Genomic DNA, 18176 nt, shown 5'->3' on the forward strand with positions numbered 1-18176 from the left:
TGATCACGTATAAGGTACGTGGTGGAGTACGATAAAAAAACTAGTCAGAAACCTAGATATGAATCATATTTGACCAATGTGAATTTGTAAGGGATGTAAAAATACACTTTTAAAAGCGAGAAACAAAAAAAATTATTTTACAAAACGTAAGGGGCGTTTTGAACGATTTTTCCAATTTTTTAAGCAAGATATAGAATACAATGATGAATAGGAGCATGCACACTACATAAAAGATAAAAGTATTGTTATACTTTAATATTCATAAGAGAAACAACTTGTGTCATCTATGGACCATAATGTGTAACAACTAAATTTATTACTACAACCTTTTTTCAAAACCCCATACTTTTCCAGACCCTTCCCATCCCCTAAATTTATCAAAACTAATTATATATATAAACTTTAAATTTGCCACAAATTCTTAAGAAAAAAATACTATTCATACTTTTTTATTGGAATTCACTTAACATAAGAACAAGAATTACATTCTTCATTTAGTGAAAAACTCTTTTTTTTTTGTTTACTATTCTTTATCACAAATAAGCTTTTTAGATAAAAATGATAAAAAAGTTTAATCTATTTATTGTGTAATAAAATTTAGACTATTGGTTGACTACATTTTTATATTTTTTATTTTGAATGGGAATTGCATATGTTACTTCCTATAGCAAAATTTAAAAATTGTAAAGTTATTCTTTCATTTAGTAAATTTATTAGTGATTTTTAACCTAATAATTGGATAAATTGTTTTCAATCGTAATGATTTAAAATTTTGTTTCAGTTTTAATTTTATTATTTCACGTACTTGTTAGGTCTTTAGATTGTAAATTGATATATTTTTTATTTTTGAATTGCATATTTTTAGAGAATGAGAGTTTTTAGGAGCTTTTTTGAATGGCCTAGAATAAAAACTAGATGAAGAATTTATACATATATAGAGAGACATAGATGATAATATGTAAAATATAGACATTTGTCTAGATAATCTCAAATTTTGAAAACACAGATAATAGATATAAAAACCAAATAGATTTTGGGAATAAAGGAAAAAATTCACAATAGTAATTTAGATTAGATTAATACATAACCAAAAATATATGTGGACTAGAAAACTCATTTTTCCTTTTGAATGTTAAAGTCGTGTGTATAGCCAAGGTGTTAGGATTTCAAATAATTTAAATTTTAAAACGATGAAAATATAGTCTACAATCAATTTCTGAGATCAATTCATTACATTTTAGGAATTAAAATAAATAGAAAATCTACAAAAAATAAGGATTGAGAGTTTGAAGGTATGGGAAGACTTTTGACCGAAAACTCCTCCTATAATTTATATAGATATGGATATCTATATTACATATAATGAGAGAGCCTCCTTTTAATGCAAACAATTTATGTCACCTAATATTATACCAAAAATAACCCCTAAAAATAATTTTAAAATATTCAAGTTCCTTCTTTTTTCTATGCCATGATCTTGAGTAAGGATGTAAATGAATATAATCAATCTGAACACCCTAGTGTAGAGACTTGTTTGATTATTTTAATAAATTTAAAATTTTGTTCAAACTTGGCTTGTTTGTTCATCAAACTGAGTTTGAACAAGATTCTTATCAAACTTGAATGTTGTCAAACCTAAAATGCTGTTTCGATTTAGTTTGACTAGTTGGCGAACCAAGGTCGAACAAGCTTTTACCAAATCGAACTCGGTTCGAATATCAAATAGTTTGATTTATTTTTCAACCCTAATTTTGAGTACATTTACTCACATTCCCTCTTTTTCTCTACCATCATTTTAAATACAACAACTTCCTAAAAAATAAAAAGAAATATAGTAGTATCTATAGATTTTTCAGAAAAGCACATAAATCCCCTAACGTAATTTTGCATATAATAGTTCATTATAAAAAAAATAAATATTTATAAATTTTGAAATAAGTACATAAAGTGTGTCAAAAGCATAGTAGATGTTAAAGTGCATATCATCTTGGTGTTAGGATTTGAAATAATTATGAGAATATAGTCTATGGTCAATATTTTGAAATTAACTCTTTATATTTTTGGAATTAAAACAAATATAGATATAGATATTAAAGTCGTGAGTATCATCAAGGTGTTAGGATCTGAGATAATGATGAGAATATAGATGGTATTGAAATCGAGTCATTAAATTTCAGGAATTAAAATAATTAGAAAATCTATAATAAAAAAAAAGGAAGTGAGAGCTTGGAGGCCTAGAAAGGCTTCCAACCAAAAACTCCTTCTGTAACTTATACAGATATAAATGTTTGTTAAAGTCGTGTGTATTATCAAGGTATTAGGAAATAATTTAAATTTTGAAATGATAAGAATATAGTCTACAATCAATATATTGAAATTAACTCATTACATTTTAGAAATTAAAATAAATAGAAAATCTACAAAAAAAAAAAGGGAATTGAGATTTTAGTGGTCTAGGAAGGCTTGTAACCAAAAACCTGTTCTATGATTTATATAGATATAGACATTCTGGTACTTTGTTTTTAAATTTTTTTAATCCTCCCTCCCATTTTTCACACATCTTTTCACTCTCAACTGTCAGATGCAAGATTTGATCCTAAATCTAACAATAGAAAAGACTCTAAGAGTTCTCCCTTGATCATATATATATATATATATATATATATATATACTAGTATGTGAATGCTAGTATATGTACTAAATTACTGAAAATTTCAAAAATAGTGCTACATTGATATCAATTTTAAGTCTTATTCTTCCATAAGAGACATTGGGTTATTAAATTTTCATCATCTTATTAGTTTTATATTGTACAAATCAATAGAAATTATGATATGTGCTGTATTTAACTAGAAAGATGTGTTATTATCCTTGCCACAAATATTAAATTATGCGAATAAATTTAAATATTATTCGTGTAGTACAATACATCAAAAAAAATTCGTATTTTATATAGTTAGTCAAAAGGTACAAATTAACTCTTTTTTTTTTAAATATATATGAAATTCGAAAGTTTTTTTCTAATCATATTGTTGTAGCATACAACATTTTACTAGCTATGGTCGTTTGAGTAAGAATTTAGATTTGACATTTAAGTGAGTCCAGACTCCTTAAAATAGTATTCGAGAAAATAGCGAGTTGGTCGAAGAATACGGTCGACTCATTGATTATTGAACTTTTGCTTAGATTTAGTGTAAGAATATTCTTACTCTATATTCATGAGGGAGTGCTGATGAGAATGAAATGCTAAGCATTAATTATTTGGTATGATGACATTATAAAAGCGTTCACATTGGTGAATACCGTCTTTATTATAGTTTATATATACATGGCAAGTGATTAAAAAAATTGGTCATATGGTGGATACCGTCTTTATTATTCATGGCAAGTTATTAATTGATTAGTTGAACCGATCCATGGAGAGGATGAAACAGAGATAAGTACTAGGATCCTCACGCACTATATATATATGCCTGAGTCGGGTGCCTCCTCCAGCACTGTTGGTCAGTTCTTCCAATATCCAACACTTACCACCACTTTCTCCACCAACTCAAAAAGTTCTCCTTAGACCAGGTAGGTTGACAAGTTTCCCCTTTAAAATCCCATTTGTACGTCTTTTTTCTTTATGGCATAGCATTTTTTTTTTTTTTTTGTTCAGCATTTTCTGGCCAAACATGAAATCAGAAAAAATTTGTTTTTATATTTAGAGAGCACATTTTTTTTTCTTTTTCTTTTTCTTTTTTTTCCCAAAAGATCTAACGAACCTTGAAAAGTTGGTATGGAATCTAACCTACACATGAGCAATCACACAACGAATCCCTGCCACCTGGTCCTCTATCCATACAAAAAATTTCATGGTCCAGTCATGATCAAAATTATGGCTTATATTATTATATTGTTGGTGGATTAATTTTTGTAGAAGAGAAATTTGCAACGGTGGATTGTCTGTCATGAACTGAAAAACAAAGAGTAGGAGCAATTTGTTCATCCCACCTGCTAACAGCTATGGTAGCTATAGTTCTTCTTAAATCCGCAAATACTCTTTTGAAAATGAGCTTTTTTCCAGAGCATGGGTACCTGACTGCAAGTTCGAACAGATTTAAGCTATAGAATGCTGCAAAAATGGGGTCTTCAGCAGTAACGTGTAAATATAAACCCAGCCGTAGTATTCCATGGTAAATTTCTTTCTTTATTTTTTTTTTCACTGCTACCCATATCCCCAAGACAGCTTAATCAGTAAATCTGTTGCACCTGATGAAAAGGATTCAGTCATACATAACCCCTCCAAAAGACCATCAAAAGGAAACTAACATCTTCCTCTCTAATTCCTGCATAATCTCGTTTGCTTTTTTGAATTTGTCCATGACACAGAAAATTTACTCTTCTTCTTTTCTTTTCTATTCTGTAGAATCTGTACTGATGTTTGCCGTTGCAGATTAGGGCCTGTTTCTTTTCATATTACCGAGCAATGGGAAACATTTTACAGTTAAATAATCGTTCTTCTTCTTCTTCTTCTTTTTCTTTCCCTGTTCCAAAAAAGTTTAATTGTGGTTGGAACTTAATGGTTGGGCAGCTGCATGGGTTGCTTTGGCGGTATCTTCAACAAGAACAAGGTGATCTTCATCATGGGAGCCACAGGAACTGGAAAATCCCGTCTGTCAATCGACCTGGCAACCCAAATTCCTGCTGAGATTATAAACTCGGACAAAATACAAGTGTACAAGGGACTTGACATTGTGACCAACAAGGTTACCGAGAAGGAGAGAGAAGGGGTGCCGCACCATTTGCTGGGAGAAGTGGAGCCTGATTCCGACTTCACTACTCGTGACTTCTGTTACGAGGCACTCTCGGCCATAGACAGGATTCTGGACTCTGGTCGATTCCCAATCATTGTTGGTGGATCCAATTCGTTTCTCGAAGCACTTGTGGAGGACCCTCTTTACAAGTTCAAATCAAGATTCGCTTGTTGCTTCATTTGGATTGATGTTTCCCTACCCGTTCTTTTTTCCTATGTCTCCAAAAGAGTTGATCAGATGGTGGATGCAGGTCTATTCCCTCTCTCTCTCTCTCTCTCTAATTTGCCCCTTTGGTGTGTGTGTGTATATGTATATATATATGTGTGTATGTAACATCCATGCTTGTATAGTATTGAGTTTGATATAGATTAGGTCTACATTTGTCTTATCTCAAAAAAAAAAATAGTATATTATTGGTCGGATAAAGTAGATTAGATGTGCTTTATTGTGATAAAAGGATGCGTAAAATAATCAAACAATTTTTCACATCGGATTATTTTCTGACCGAAATTGAAATTACATCACGAATTCGCCACGACTGTTAGTGAGTTGGGTCCTTTTTCTTGATTTATACGGCTCAAATAAAGGTTGAAATCAATCTAATACTAGAGATTAATGCTTGCATCACTATAAGCAGGCCTAGTTGAAGAAGTTGGAGAAATATTTGATCCGGAGGCAGATTATGGCAGAGGCATTCGACGGGCAATTGGAGTCCCTGAAATGGACGAGTACTTTCGGGCGGAGGCAAAAATGGACGAAACAAGCAAGGAGACGTTGCTGGCTTCAGCTATTGAAGAAATTAAGAGCAACACTTGCAAATTAGCTTGCCGTCAGGTGGAGAAGATTCAGAGGCTAAAGAACGAGCTTAGATGGCCCATAAGCCGCATCGATGCTACAGTTGTGTTCGAGAAAACAAGCGGAGAAGAAGCTGATAATGCATGGAATATGTGCGTCCTCGACCCATGCATGGAGATACTCAGTCCATTTCTCAATGCATAGCAGCAGGAAGCCCTTCCCCCAAAAGAAAAAAAAATGAACATCATGTCCCAACCGAGATGAAAATGTCTTGGAAGTTGCAAATTAGCTGGCTTACATCTATATATATATATATATATATATATATATATATATATAGCAAAAATTTTATGGATGGTTTTCCTTGGCTATGGTGTGTAGGAAATTTAAGTTTGCGTAGAAGCGAGATTTTACATGGTTGGATTAAATCTAATCGTGTATTGGAAAATATTATAACCTTGATAGTCTTCTTCATAGCCATAATTGATAATACCAGTCGTATTCTTTTTTTTTTTTTTGGGGTCAGAAACACAAGAAATTAAAAGGCTTAACTCACCCTGTAAATCATGTTCCCACATAAACCAGTTATCTCAATTCTCAAATTCAGCTCCAACTCATATTAAATATGCCCTAAACAAGTAAGAATACAACATCTGGTGAACACGAAAGAGAGCACAAAGCAAACAAACCAGACTAACTAAATCACCAAATCAAGCAGAGACGACACTGGAAAAGAAAACCAGTCACTAGCAAATGGAAAATGTGAGCCATGCACGTAGAGAAAGATCGATCAAGATCAGAGCGTGGTGGTGCAGGATCCAATTAACAATGGAAGGAGTCGATAATATGGCATTTGACAGGGAGTTCCATGGCGTGGTCGGGATCAATTCCAAACATAGGCATGTAGCTGGAAAATGAGCAAAGGCAAGTCAAGTCGGCAAGCTTGAGAGCCGTGCAACAACGACCCTGTTGCGGGACCTTAACAGCTGCAGCCGCCACAGCTGGTTTGCAGGACATCAGATCGTCAATGCTTATCCCACAAATATCACTGGGGTGTACTACAGGGACAGCATTGGCCCCAATGGCGGCTGCAACCACCACCAAAGCAGTCACCACGGCAAGCTTGCCAGTATTACTCGCTGCTCCCTCCATTGATAACCGATATATCCTGTCGGTGTTCAACTAACTAGCTATGCTTGTGTAGTTAACCTGTGGATATAGTGTTGATGATATTGTGGTTTCAGGGATATCGACTGGAGCTTGTATTTATAGTAGTGGAAATGTAAGACATGCAGAGAGGAGGTGGTAATAACTAATTGTGAGTCGTACCTCCCGTGATTATGCATGTGAGTGTGAGTGTGCGCGGGCTTTTTTTTTTTTTTTTTTGGTATTGGAAATGGTGAAAGAAATGCGAATAGTATAATTCAAATTAGAGTGAATGATTAAAAAAGTCACAAAACTATTAAATATGACACAAGTTTGTAATGAGAAGAGTCGCTAAACTGGCAAAAAATGGGTCATGGAGATTATTTTGTCAAATTCTATCGGTAAACAATCGATAAATCATTGAAATTTAACAATCTTTTTGGTAAAATAGCCATTCGATTGTTTTACCGGTAAAATTTGATAAAATAACCTTCGTCAACCCCTTTTTTCAATTTAGTGATTTTTGTGGCCATAAAAAAGTTTGATAATTGATCCGTGCCAAATTTAATAGTTCAGTGACTGCCATTCACTCTTCAAATTATCCCATCCTTTAAAAATGTAGCAGCTCTACTGGCTAGTCAAACTCTGCCACCCTTTTCTCCAATTTCATGCATGTTGTTTTTTTTGTTTAATTGCAACGTCTTTGTATAATTTCCCATCATATATATATGACTATGCATAACCTACCTTTTCGCTTTGACGTGTATTTATCAAAAACGACTGAAAAAAAAAACCTACTTTTGAATGATCATATGACAAACTGCAAGAGTTGTTAATTAGGAAGTCATTGAACAACCAACGTACTAAGATTTACTTAATTTCTAGTGGATGTCTCGTGACTAAGTGCCACATCTGTCGGCTTTATGCACCAATTTGTACACCAAAACCTCACGGGCTTGCTTTGTATGATGGGGTGGACTATTTTAATTAGCCGCTTCTAAACAGGATTAACTTTTACATCTTGAATCGCTTAATTCCTTCGTTTGATAAATTTTACTAGTAAATTTTATTGAAGAGGGCTGTGCCGGTTTGCACTTTCTCTCTGTCAGTAGTGTCATGTGGACTTGTAACTTTCTTGAAGCTTTCTGCGGGTCTTCGGAATTAGGTGAATCTCAAAACACTGATTAAGACCGAAGCCCGTGGTGTACACTGCATCGCAACATTAAACAACTATTATTATCTTAGTTCAGTTGCTAATTAGTTCTATTCTATGCTCGCAAACACTTCTGACAAAGTGATAATTGCTACATTGTTTGAATTAATTTTAGGAAAATTTGCTAAATTGGTCCCTAACATTTTCACAAAAAACTTTTTTAGTCCCTAACATTTAAAATCAGCCAGAATAGTTCCTAAAATATAAATTATGAGCCAATTTCGTCCTAATGCTCGTATTTGCTCTTTTTTCCAGCTAAAAATAGCACGCCGGCATAATTTCAAGGGCAAAATCGAAAACATTCGTTAATTCATAATTTTCCATCATTCTCTTTCTTTTTTTTGATGGTTTTAGCCATTTAGTAGAATAGAAGAGGGGAGTATGATTGTTCGCATCCCCAAGGTAAGGCAAAATTGGATTTTTAGTCACCATTGCTTTGGCAGCATCCACATCTGCAGCTAAGGCCGCGTGATGAAGAGCAGTTCGGCCAAGTTGGTCTGCGGCTTCAAGCTGCTCCTTAGCGAACTCCTTCACAAGCTTCTGCACAAACTTCGATCGGCCACAGCTAGCTGCTACATGAAGGGCTGTCATGCGGAGGTTGGAGATTTTTGCTGTCTTTGCATTTTGATTGGAACGAAATTGGCAACTAGCTTCTTTCCAATATCCTTCCATTGCTGCTCTGTAGAGTTTTGGGAGCTTGGTTGTATCAGCTTTAACAATTTGCTGACCCCCTTCTCTTGCTGCTTCGGGGACAAATCCCAATGTCTCGGGATTTAAGCAAAAAGAAGAATGGAAACTGCAGTAGGAATTCAAGAATAAACAAGAAGAAGAAATTATGAAGTAGCGATAGGTTGAGAACCAATTGAAGAAGCGGTGGAAGAGTTTGAGGGATGCAAAATTATGGATTAACGAATGTTTCCAATTTTGCCCTTGAAATTATGCAGGTGTGCTATTTTTACCCTGAAAAAAGAGCAAATACGAGCATTAGCACCAAACTGGCTCATAATTTATATGTTAGAAACTATTCTGACTGATTTTAAGTGTCAGGGACTTAAAAAGTTTTTTGTGAAAATATTAGGAACCAATTTAACAAATTTTCCTTAATTTTATACATCGTGATAGTGTATACGTTATCACGGTTGAATATATGTAAAGTTTGAATTTCAAATTCAAATTCAAATTAATTATCATGCATTTAATATTATTAATGTATAGAGTGCCAGTCTAAAGAAAATTATTATAGCATATAATGTTGTATTTCGAATTATTGCAAATCCACCCATGTTTGGGAACAGGTACAGCAGAGTAGCAAAGGTTTATGGAGCTGTATTAATATTTTTGATTGCAATGATTAAGATAATTTAGTGGTATTAGGTAAGTCACATGAGTTAGCGCAGCAGCTTTAAACACTACTGGTAATAGATAGTATATCACTATGTGAGGAAATTATCAGTATATAATAAACATGAATACTTCTTAAAATAATAAAATATTATTAACAACTAGTGGCTTATCAGAATTGTGGTGCTCTTGAAGTTTCAAAAATCAGAAATATTGGCTTCAAACCTCCACTCTCTCTCACTTCGTTTTTTAGATCCCATTCATTTCCTGTCAAAAGGAGACGAAAAAAATTGGTGATGCATGTATACAGGTATTAGATATAATAATGTTTTTACTTTTTCCCTTTCAATTTACCAAGGCAATAACAAAAAAAAACACACACACACACACATACACGACATTTTTTGCTAACAGCATATCTTCATGGATGATTTATTATTGAATTGTTTTAAAAGCTGATTTTGGAGCTGATGCGAGGATGCTTTGGGAGCTTGAATGCAGGGTGAATTTAGCGTAGTTTCACGGCGAAAGCAAATATTAAACTAAACCCCATGCAAAATCATGCAGATTAGACGGTGCTTTTCAACATATGACATTTGAACCCATGGCCCATGACTTCCATGACCTAGTAGGATGCGTAACCCATGCTGGATGACAAGGCCTGCCCATATCCATCCAATATGACCTACTATGTTCAAGTCCAAATGGAGAAGCTCAATTCAATTTGAGAGAACTTCCAATGAAAAAAAAAATGTGATTAATCTTTCTTATATTAACAGTTTATACGCTGTCAGTGTTAGATAAATGATAAATAAATAAATTTTAAATTTTAAATTTAATTTTTATATATATTTCATGAATCTAATATTGATAATATATATGTTGTCAATGTATATAGAATTTATTATAAAAAAAAAAAAAAAAGAGGGGGGCTTGTGAATGACAGAATACGAGCGTCACGAAGCCCGTGACGAGAAGAATCAATTGACGTAGCGTGGAATCATCTTGGAACGATCTACAGGCGGCAACCAGTGTGGCGGTGCCACGCATTACCATGTGACGTGTCACCTGGGAGAAAGAAACACCCTCTCCCGCTCATTTTCTGGAAAGCGAGCTGGCCCAACTCCAAGCACGCGTCCTACAAAGATAACCACTTCTTGCCGGATCTGCCTTTGCTTCCTCCTCTAAAATGGTGTGTTTGGATAGGGGATTATTTGAAATAATTTTTTTTAAAAAAATACTAAAGTACTTTTTGATATAAAGTAAATTATTCGGATGGTTACTAAACTTTTGAAATAGTTAAGTTTTGATCATTGAACTATTAAAAGATTAATTTTGGCTACTAAATTATCTAAAGTTTAAATTTCGAATCATTCTATTCAATTTAATCGTTAATTATTTCCTTTTTTTGTCTCGTGAATCGTGCAAGTACTTAAATCTGTTATGTTTAATGATTAAATTTAACAGAATGATCAAAAATCTAAACTTTAAATAGTTCGATGGGCAAAATCATATTTTCAATAGTTCAATGGTTAAAATTCGACGATTCTAAAAGTTTAATGACTATCCAGATAATTTGCTTTTTGATATATTACATGGAGATAAAAATATGATTAAAAAATATATTTATGATGTAAGTAAATAAGTTTGTATAAATAATAAACTATCCAAATAAATCCAAACGGCTATTTTAAATAAATAAATTTGTGCAAATAAAATGTATTTATTTCCATTCATTTTGTTCCGCTATTTCAGCCCTTGTCACCAGCTATTCTATCAATATCTCCATTCCAAACACCCCTAGCTCCTCACCCAAAATCACATAAACATAGAGTATTGTTTAAAATATTATTTAGATCAATTATTAATATTTTCTTGTGATATGATGTGCTATCTCCATTCCGTTGATAGTCTCATGTTTCTTTTTTTTTTTTTTTTGAATTGTCTAAAAATGTTTGTCACTTATGCAATATAACAAAAAAATATTCTTTGATTACCCTGTTTACCCTTTGAGTGTGATATCTTCTTGCACATAGGAAGACACTAAAAAATCTGTTTCGTTGAATGTGTCTACCAAGGGTAAAGTGGGAAATAAGCAACATATGGCCTCAACTTTTGCTACTACACATTTATAAAAAAAAATCCACTAAGAACACAAGCAACGCTATTTTTTTTTTATTTTTTTGCATGACGAAAAGAGCTTCTAGTTGGTAAAAAACCGAAATATCAAAATTATTTTTAATGAAATAGCCAACTTAGTGACTTACCAAAGGAAAAAATTATTCATGTAAGCAGTATTACAGCATACTTTGTCTAAATTTTAGTGATGATAATAAGAGATCAAGCTAATAACAGGAATAGAAAACGTGATTGAGAATGATTAAAAGTAGAGATATGATTTGATTGACATAAAAATAAAAAATGTACAATTAATACAAACTTACATATGGCAGGTCATTAATAGATTGGATTAAGTTGACTATAAATAAGGAATTGTGAAAAGGACTATAATTAATTGTAAGCCAAAAAAAATGGAGTAAAATCCACAAAGATATAATAAACTGACCCACTTTTTTCTTACAATATAATTTGCCACTTGGTGTGAAGATAAAATATCTACTTGATAGAATATAGAAATGGCCAAGTTAGTAGCCTACCAAAATTGGAATTGAACATTGCTCTCTCTCTCTCTCTCTCTATATATATATATATACATGTGTGTGTGTGTGTGATACTTGAAAAAATGTGTTTATGATATAAACAAAATAATATTTGAAATTTCTTTTGTATCTATTAATTATATCTTTTTTGCTGCAACTAATTAGTTTATGGCCGATCAAATTGTTGCTGCTAGTTCAATTCCTCGATTTACATGTTCTTTTGTAATGTTGTCAAAAGTACCAAATCTTCATGTTTTACTATACAATTCAAGAAATTTTCACAAAAAAATGTACTTCATTTCACAAAATATGCATTTTTTTCTTTTTAATTATAGAACATTTCTTAAATCATAGAGGAACTCTTGACTTGTTCTTCTTTTTTTTTTTTTTAATTTCGAACAAACATATGACTCCCTTAAGGTACAACGTATTTACAATTTTGTATTTATTTTATCATTCAGCCCCTCTTCCTCTTATATATAAGTCACATTTTAACAACTACCCAACTCGTATATATATATTCAAACTAATTATTTTACATTGGTTACTCTATGCCGAAACTACTACAATTACACTACAGTTAGTTCTTTGTACTTTTTATTAAAAAAAGTGCTCACATAACACTTTACATATTCTTGTTCTACATTAAAAAAAAAATACAAAAGAAATGAATAATGACTTTGCCCAGGTTATGACAAAATTCACTTTCCAACTTCATTTGCATATTGTATACTTTACCCTTTGGCAACTACAAAACGAATACACAGAAAAGTTTTTCCATGTCGAGTTTCTTGATTTAGATGATTAAATGCACTCTAATAAGAAACAGAATGGGTAATTCCACTTACTTTATGGCCAAGAATAGTAAAGAATAATCAATAATATATACTAGTAATTGCATACAAAAGACTTGGCAGCTCTTCCATTGTAGATTTCCTAAAAGAGTAAAAGGTAGCATATCAGGATGATCCTGATTACCTCTTGAGTACACCCGCCAATCTAGACCTGCCATATTTAGCAAAATTTTATTCAATCTCCATCCTGTTAATTCCGGGCAACTCCCAGTGCTAGCATGCCTCTCTTTTTCATTAGCGACATCATCTTCTTGGTTTCCTTATTTTTTTTTCCCTCTCTATATCTATCATTTCGTCATAGCTGTAATTGTACATACCTGCAAAGAACTCAAACGTGGCAATGGTAATCTCTAAAAGGAACAACAATCAAACAAGAGAACCTTGGTTTCTTTTTTCTTACTACAAAACTACAACTAGTTCTCTCCAGTAAAACTAGAATTAAACACTGTGGTAGATTTTGGATTTGGATTTAGCATTATTTATGGCTCTATACTCCTTGAATAAAGTATATTCTACATTCTCATGTCCTATGAATCAAATTTCTAAAGTTTTTTTTTGTCAGAGTCTTGTTGAATCATATCATGGTTTCTGTGGTCTTGTTAGTTGACCTGTGGAGAAGAATCTGCAAATATGGCTTAAAGAACCTTTCTTTGCTTTATTTGAGCTTATTTGGTCCATATAGATGAAGTTTAAGAGGGGGGGGGGAGACAAGAAGTGGTTGTAATAACCACTTCTAAAGTTATGGCGGTGCAAGGAAGCGAAAGTTGGCAGGAATTAATAAATTAAGATTAAGTGAAATTTTGTTGATGTGGCAAGCCTAGATTGGTAAGTGTACTTAATGAAGGGGTCCTCAAGACCACCTTGATATACCTTTTTATTGATTTAGATGATTAAAAGCAATCTAATAAGAAACGGAATGGGTAATTCCACTTACTTTCGGGCCAAGAATGCTAAAGGATAATATAATTGCACACAAAAGACTTGGCAGTTTTTACATTGTAGATTTCCTAAAATCCGTGATAAACCCTTTTTGCCTCAGCTTGTTTTATCCCGGTCCTAGGTACATGGCGTAGGAATAGTGGTGTGTTTTGTTGTACATTAATTATAAGAGTCTTCTCTATCTTTGATGAAACTTTTCCCCTTGACTACCATACCATCACCACCATTTTCTTTCTTTCTTTGAGCTGAAGTTTTGAGGTCTTTATCATTATTGTTATTCTAGTGACCCTTTTTGCGCGTTACAACTGTAGTTTGATCACCTTTTTCCTGTAAATCTGTTTCTAGATTTAGGGGAACAGATAGAAGAATTGTGGAGGCATAAGAGAAGAAGCGGTGGAGGTAGACATTGCTTCCCGCGTTTTCCATCTGCAATCCTGAATTAACTCATGCGTGCAAGCTATTCTTTATAATCTCAAGTAATGAGTAATCCCTCTTCAGCCACTACATTTCTCTTGGTCCTAAACGGTTTTAATTCTCTTTAAGCTTCTTCATTTCTCATCAGCCCCTGGCCTTTACTCTATCTCTATCTCACCTTCCTTTTCACGTATCACTTTCCTCTTTAGTAGTATAAGTTTCAAAACATCCCCAGTATCCCCCCAATCGTATCAGATAATTATCCAATCAACATTTATTGTTTTCCCTCGACTATCTGCTTTTGCCGTAACCTATAGACTTAGTCGTCTTCAACCTCGAAACAACTAAAAAGTCTCGATCTTTCGTGTATATTCAGTACCCAATTTGCTGTTTCTTCAACAGTTTCTATCAAGTAAGAATCCCTCATTAGTAAAGTTTCTTCCTCACCCTTCCCCCCTCTTGCATTTTCACGACTGCTTGCTGATTTTCGTGGAGGTTGTTGCATCTGGGCTGCCAATGATTTACTTAATCTTCAATCCCATATATCAAAGCTTCTTAGAATTTGGGTGCTGAAGATTGAAGCAAAGATTTAAACTTTCTGTTTGCGTAGCTTTTAACAATCAAATTGAAGGGATTTTTTGAACAAGGAATTAAGGGAAGAATTTTAAGTTGGTTTCCTTGTTTTTGCTTAGATCTGAATTTGGAGGCCATGGGAAGTCATATGAGTAAGAAGCCTGGTGAAAGTTCATCTGCAATTAGCAACATTCAATTCACGACTGAGCTTAATTCATATGAAGCCGCTTGTAAGATGGATGAGGATTTGCAGTCCTTTGACACAAGTCTCCATGCTAGAACAAACCATGTTATCAGTACTCTTGCTGCTGGCGTAGAAGTTAGGGCCGTCTCATTTGATTCTTTAAAGGAAGTCACTGGATGCCTTCTGGACATGAACCAGGAGGTTGTTAAGGTTATCTTGGAGTGCAAGCAGGATATCTGGAAGAATCAAGAATTGTTTGAGCTTGTGGAGGAGTACTTCGAGAACAGTCTCAAAACTCTGGACTTCTGTGCTGCTTTAGAAAAGTGCCTAAAAAGAGCCAGGGACAGCCAGTTGCTTATTATGGTTGCTCTACAGCAATTTGAAGAGGAGGATGGAGTTGAAGGGAAAAGGTACAATAGGACTTTGGATGAGTTGAAGAACTTCAAGGCTGCCGGTGATCCTTTCACTGAGGAATTTTTCGAAATTTTCCAGTCTGTGTATAGGCAGCAAATTCTGATGCTTGAGAAGCTGCAAATGCGGAAGAGTAAGCTTGATAAAAAGCTCAAGTACATCCATGCTTGGAGAAAATTGTCGAGCATTATCTTTGTTGCCACATTTGCTGCTGTTCTTATATGTTCAGTCGTGGCTGCTGCTATGGCTGCTCCTCCTGTTGCGGCCGCTCTTGCCGCTGCTACTTCCATCCCACTGGGATCAATGGGGAAGTGGATTGATTCTCTTCTGCAGAGCTATGAAAATGCTGTCAAAGGACAGAAGGAGATCATGAGCTCAATCCATGTGGGCACTTATGTCACCATCAAGGATCTGGACAACATCCGAGTGCTGATTGACAGGTTGGAAATCGATATCGAGTCACTCCTGGCAAATGTTGATTTTGCTATTAGTGAAGATGCTGTGAAGCTTGGCATAGAAGAGATCAGGAAGAAGCTGGATGTGTTTATGAAGAATGTCGAGGATTTAGGGGTGCAAGCTGATGTTTGCAGCCGGGATATTCGCAGGGCCAGGACTGTTGTTCTCCAGAGGATCATCAAGAATCCCAACCATTGAGTGAAAGAAGTGAGTGCCCATCTTCATTGCTACTGCTATGTTCCCAATGCGGTTCAACCTTTCGCTGACACGCTGATGATTGTCAATCTTATTATTATGTATTATCTAGCCTCTGTCTTTAAATTCAAACTTTCCTCCTCCGCAATGCTGATAAGGGCTAGTGATTCATTCATTATCATGTTAATCTGATAGAAGTTTGTTGATTCTTTATGTAATTACGGTTCCACAAGGCTCATTATTGTGTTTTTCCTCGAGAATTTGATGTTTCTGCTTTGGCCTCATCTTTCTTTTTATATGTAATGAGTTTAGGCCAAGGACGTCGTTACTTTTGAAATTAGGAATAGAAAGGCTTTCAAATTCTATCGCTGCTACGGACGCACTGACTTTTAGGCATCTTAGATTCTAATCAACATCAAGAAGTTAAAAGCATCATAATGGACGTTTCTGCTGTGGCAATCACACCATTTTTCGGTCGATCTCAATCAGCTGATTGCAAGGTCGACCAAAACTTTGATTGATCTAAGCCGTTGATCTTCATATAACCTGGGGTTCATGTTGCGGTTTATTCGTAAAAAATATGCCACCACAGCTTCTTTGTTCTTCTAAGTGGTTGTTTTCTTTGGGTTAAACAAGAGGCGTAGTCGTCTGAAAACGACTAATTCAGCATCAAACAAGGTTCCTAGCAATTGGACTACTATTGCTAGGCTTCTTCCAGAGCCTTTTGTCTTTGCTCTGTTTGGTTTGGGGGCTGGGGAGGGGTATTCTTCTCGGATGCAACTGGTGTTGTCTCCTGTCTACACCCAGGTTAGTTAAAGACAACGTCATGAGATAATGTATATATAATCTACCTCTAGTCTTGGCTGAAGTTAGAAGTAGAGGACTAGGTCGTGCTTCTTTCCGCGTCCGTGGTTCAATCTTTCAGTCTCAGTTTGGGCAACAACGCCAACTTCAATATGTGGTTTGATAATCTGTCATTTAGGGTGCAACCCAACACAACACTGTCAACACCCCTTGAGTCTCCTGGCTAGTGACTGTACGCGCATGATCCTGAGTAAAAGTCAGATAATAATACTGCAAAATTGCAAATGCAGGAATGTGCCCTCAAAGAATGAAACTGATACAGCAACATAGGATCTGCTCCTGTCATCGAGTGAAATGTTGCTCGTTTTGTGAAAATCCCACTAATCTTTTCATTCTGGGTAAAATATTGTGACATAATCACCTAAAGACTGTTGTCATCAACCAAGAGTGTTGATGAATTATAACAGTTTGGCAGGGGAGGGATGAAAAGTTGTGACACCACTCTCAAACGCCTGATTTTTGTTGCCATCTTTCCTTGCAAAATTCCTGAGCATCGGCTATTAGGTTGGTTCCCACTGGCTGAACTCCTCCTCACCTGTATTCATTAGAGGAAGGGATAATTTCAGAAACATCCCCCGAGGACAATTTCACAAACCTCCCTGAAATTAAGGTTTTGATAACAAAATTAGTCCAATTAGAAAAAGTAACATTAAAAAGTATTTTAAGGAGAGAGATGAAATTTTGATTCCATAAATACTCCTTATGCATGTATTTAAATTGTATTAGTAAAAAATAAAAATAATTAAAAGTTAAAAACAATTAAGGTTTTGATAACAAAATTAGTCCAATTAGAAAAATTAACATTAAAAAGCATTTTAAGGAGAGAGATGAAATTTTGATTCCATAAATATCCCTTATGCATGTATTTAAATTGTATTAGTAAAAAATAAAAATAATTAAAAGTTAGAAACAATTAATACGCACATTTCACCACTCAAAAAGTTCATATTTAATAAATTAGACAACAAAAATAAGTAATAAGACTACACTAATGATCACAAGATTTAGCAAAACAGACTAGTCATCTCTTTTAAGTTTTAACATGATGTTTGCTATGATTCTTATAATTTTGAATAGAAAAATTTTAAAATTTTGCCTTCCTTTTCCCTCCTTCCTCCATTAGGTATATCAATTGATGTTATTTTGTAAATACAAGTCATCGTTCATTATTAAAGAAATTTTCAACAATTATTTTCGTTAATTAGTTACTAATAGTTTACTAGTGCTCTAATTACTTAATTGTTAGATATTAGTAAAGGAGAATGGAGGGAAAAAAAAAGACAAAATTCAAAATTATCCCTTAGAGAATTTTACGGATCTCATGGATATCTAATT

At 34.1% G+C, this 18176-nt stretch overlaps 4 protein-coding genes across 6 annotated transcripts; 2 read left to right on the forward strand and 2 right to left on the reverse strand.

The window, feature by feature from the left end:
- The first annotated feature begins 3507 nt into the window (after positions 1-3507).
- On the forward strand, positions 3508-5999 carry LOC140004559 (adenylate isopentenyltransferase 5, chloroplastic-like). The gene is made up of 4 exons (XM_072081401.1): positions 3508-3573; positions 4067-4175; positions 4574-5046; positions 5434-5999. The coding sequence occupies exons 2-4, from the start codon at positions 4123-4125 to the stop codon at positions 5793-5795; spliced, it is 888 nt and encodes a 295-aa protein (XP_071937502.1). The 5' UTR covers positions 3508-3573; positions 4067-4122; the 3' UTR covers positions 5796-5999.
- A 414-nt stretch (positions 6000-6413) lies between these two features.
- LOC140036131 (putative lipid-transfer protein DIR1) lies at positions 6414-6743 on the reverse strand. Its single transcript, XM_072077419.1, has one exon. The coding sequence runs from the start codon at positions 6741-6743 to the stop codon at positions 6414-6416; it is 330 nt and encodes a 109-aa protein (XP_071933520.1).
- A 1462-nt stretch (positions 6744-8205) lies between these two features.
- Positions 8206-9708, reverse strand: LOC140036132 (uncharacterized). The gene is made up of 2 exons (XM_072077420.1): positions 9686-9708; positions 8206-8746 (listed from the first exon to the last, which is right to left on the reverse strand). The coding sequence occupies exons 1-2, from the start codon at positions 9706-9708 to the stop codon at positions 8206-8208; spliced, it is 564 nt and encodes a 187-aa protein (XP_071933521.1).
- A 4125-nt stretch (positions 9709-13833) lies between these two features.
- Positions 13834-16215, forward strand: LOC140036766 (UPF0496 protein At4g34320-like). 3 transcript variants are annotated; one of them, XM_072079378.1, is made up of 2 exons: positions 13834-14143; positions 14851-16215. In XM_072079378.1, exon 2 carries the CDS (start codon positions 14868-14870, stop codon positions 15978-15980), a length of 1113 nt encoding a protein of 370 aa, XP_071935479.1. In that variant the 5' UTR covers positions 13834-14143; positions 14851-14867; the 3' UTR covers positions 15981-16215. The 3 variants fall into 3 exon arrangements, with proteins under 3 accessions (XP_071935479.1, XP_071935477.1, XP_071935478.1); XM_072079376.1 differs by lacking the exon at positions 13834-14143 and adding an exon at positions 14153-14570; XM_072079377.1 differs by lacking the exon at positions 13834-14143 and adding an exon at positions 14204-14220.
- The last annotated feature ends 1961 nt before the right edge of the window (positions 16216-18176 follow it).

This window comes from Coffea arabica, chromosome 2e (assembly GCF_036785885.1).
Source record: "Coffea arabica cultivar ET-39 chromosome 2e, Coffea Arabica ET-39 HiFi, whole genome shotgun sequence".
Classification (NCBI taxonomy): Eukaryota; Viridiplantae; Streptophyta; class Magnoliopsida; order Gentianales; family Rubiaceae; genus Coffea; species Coffea arabica.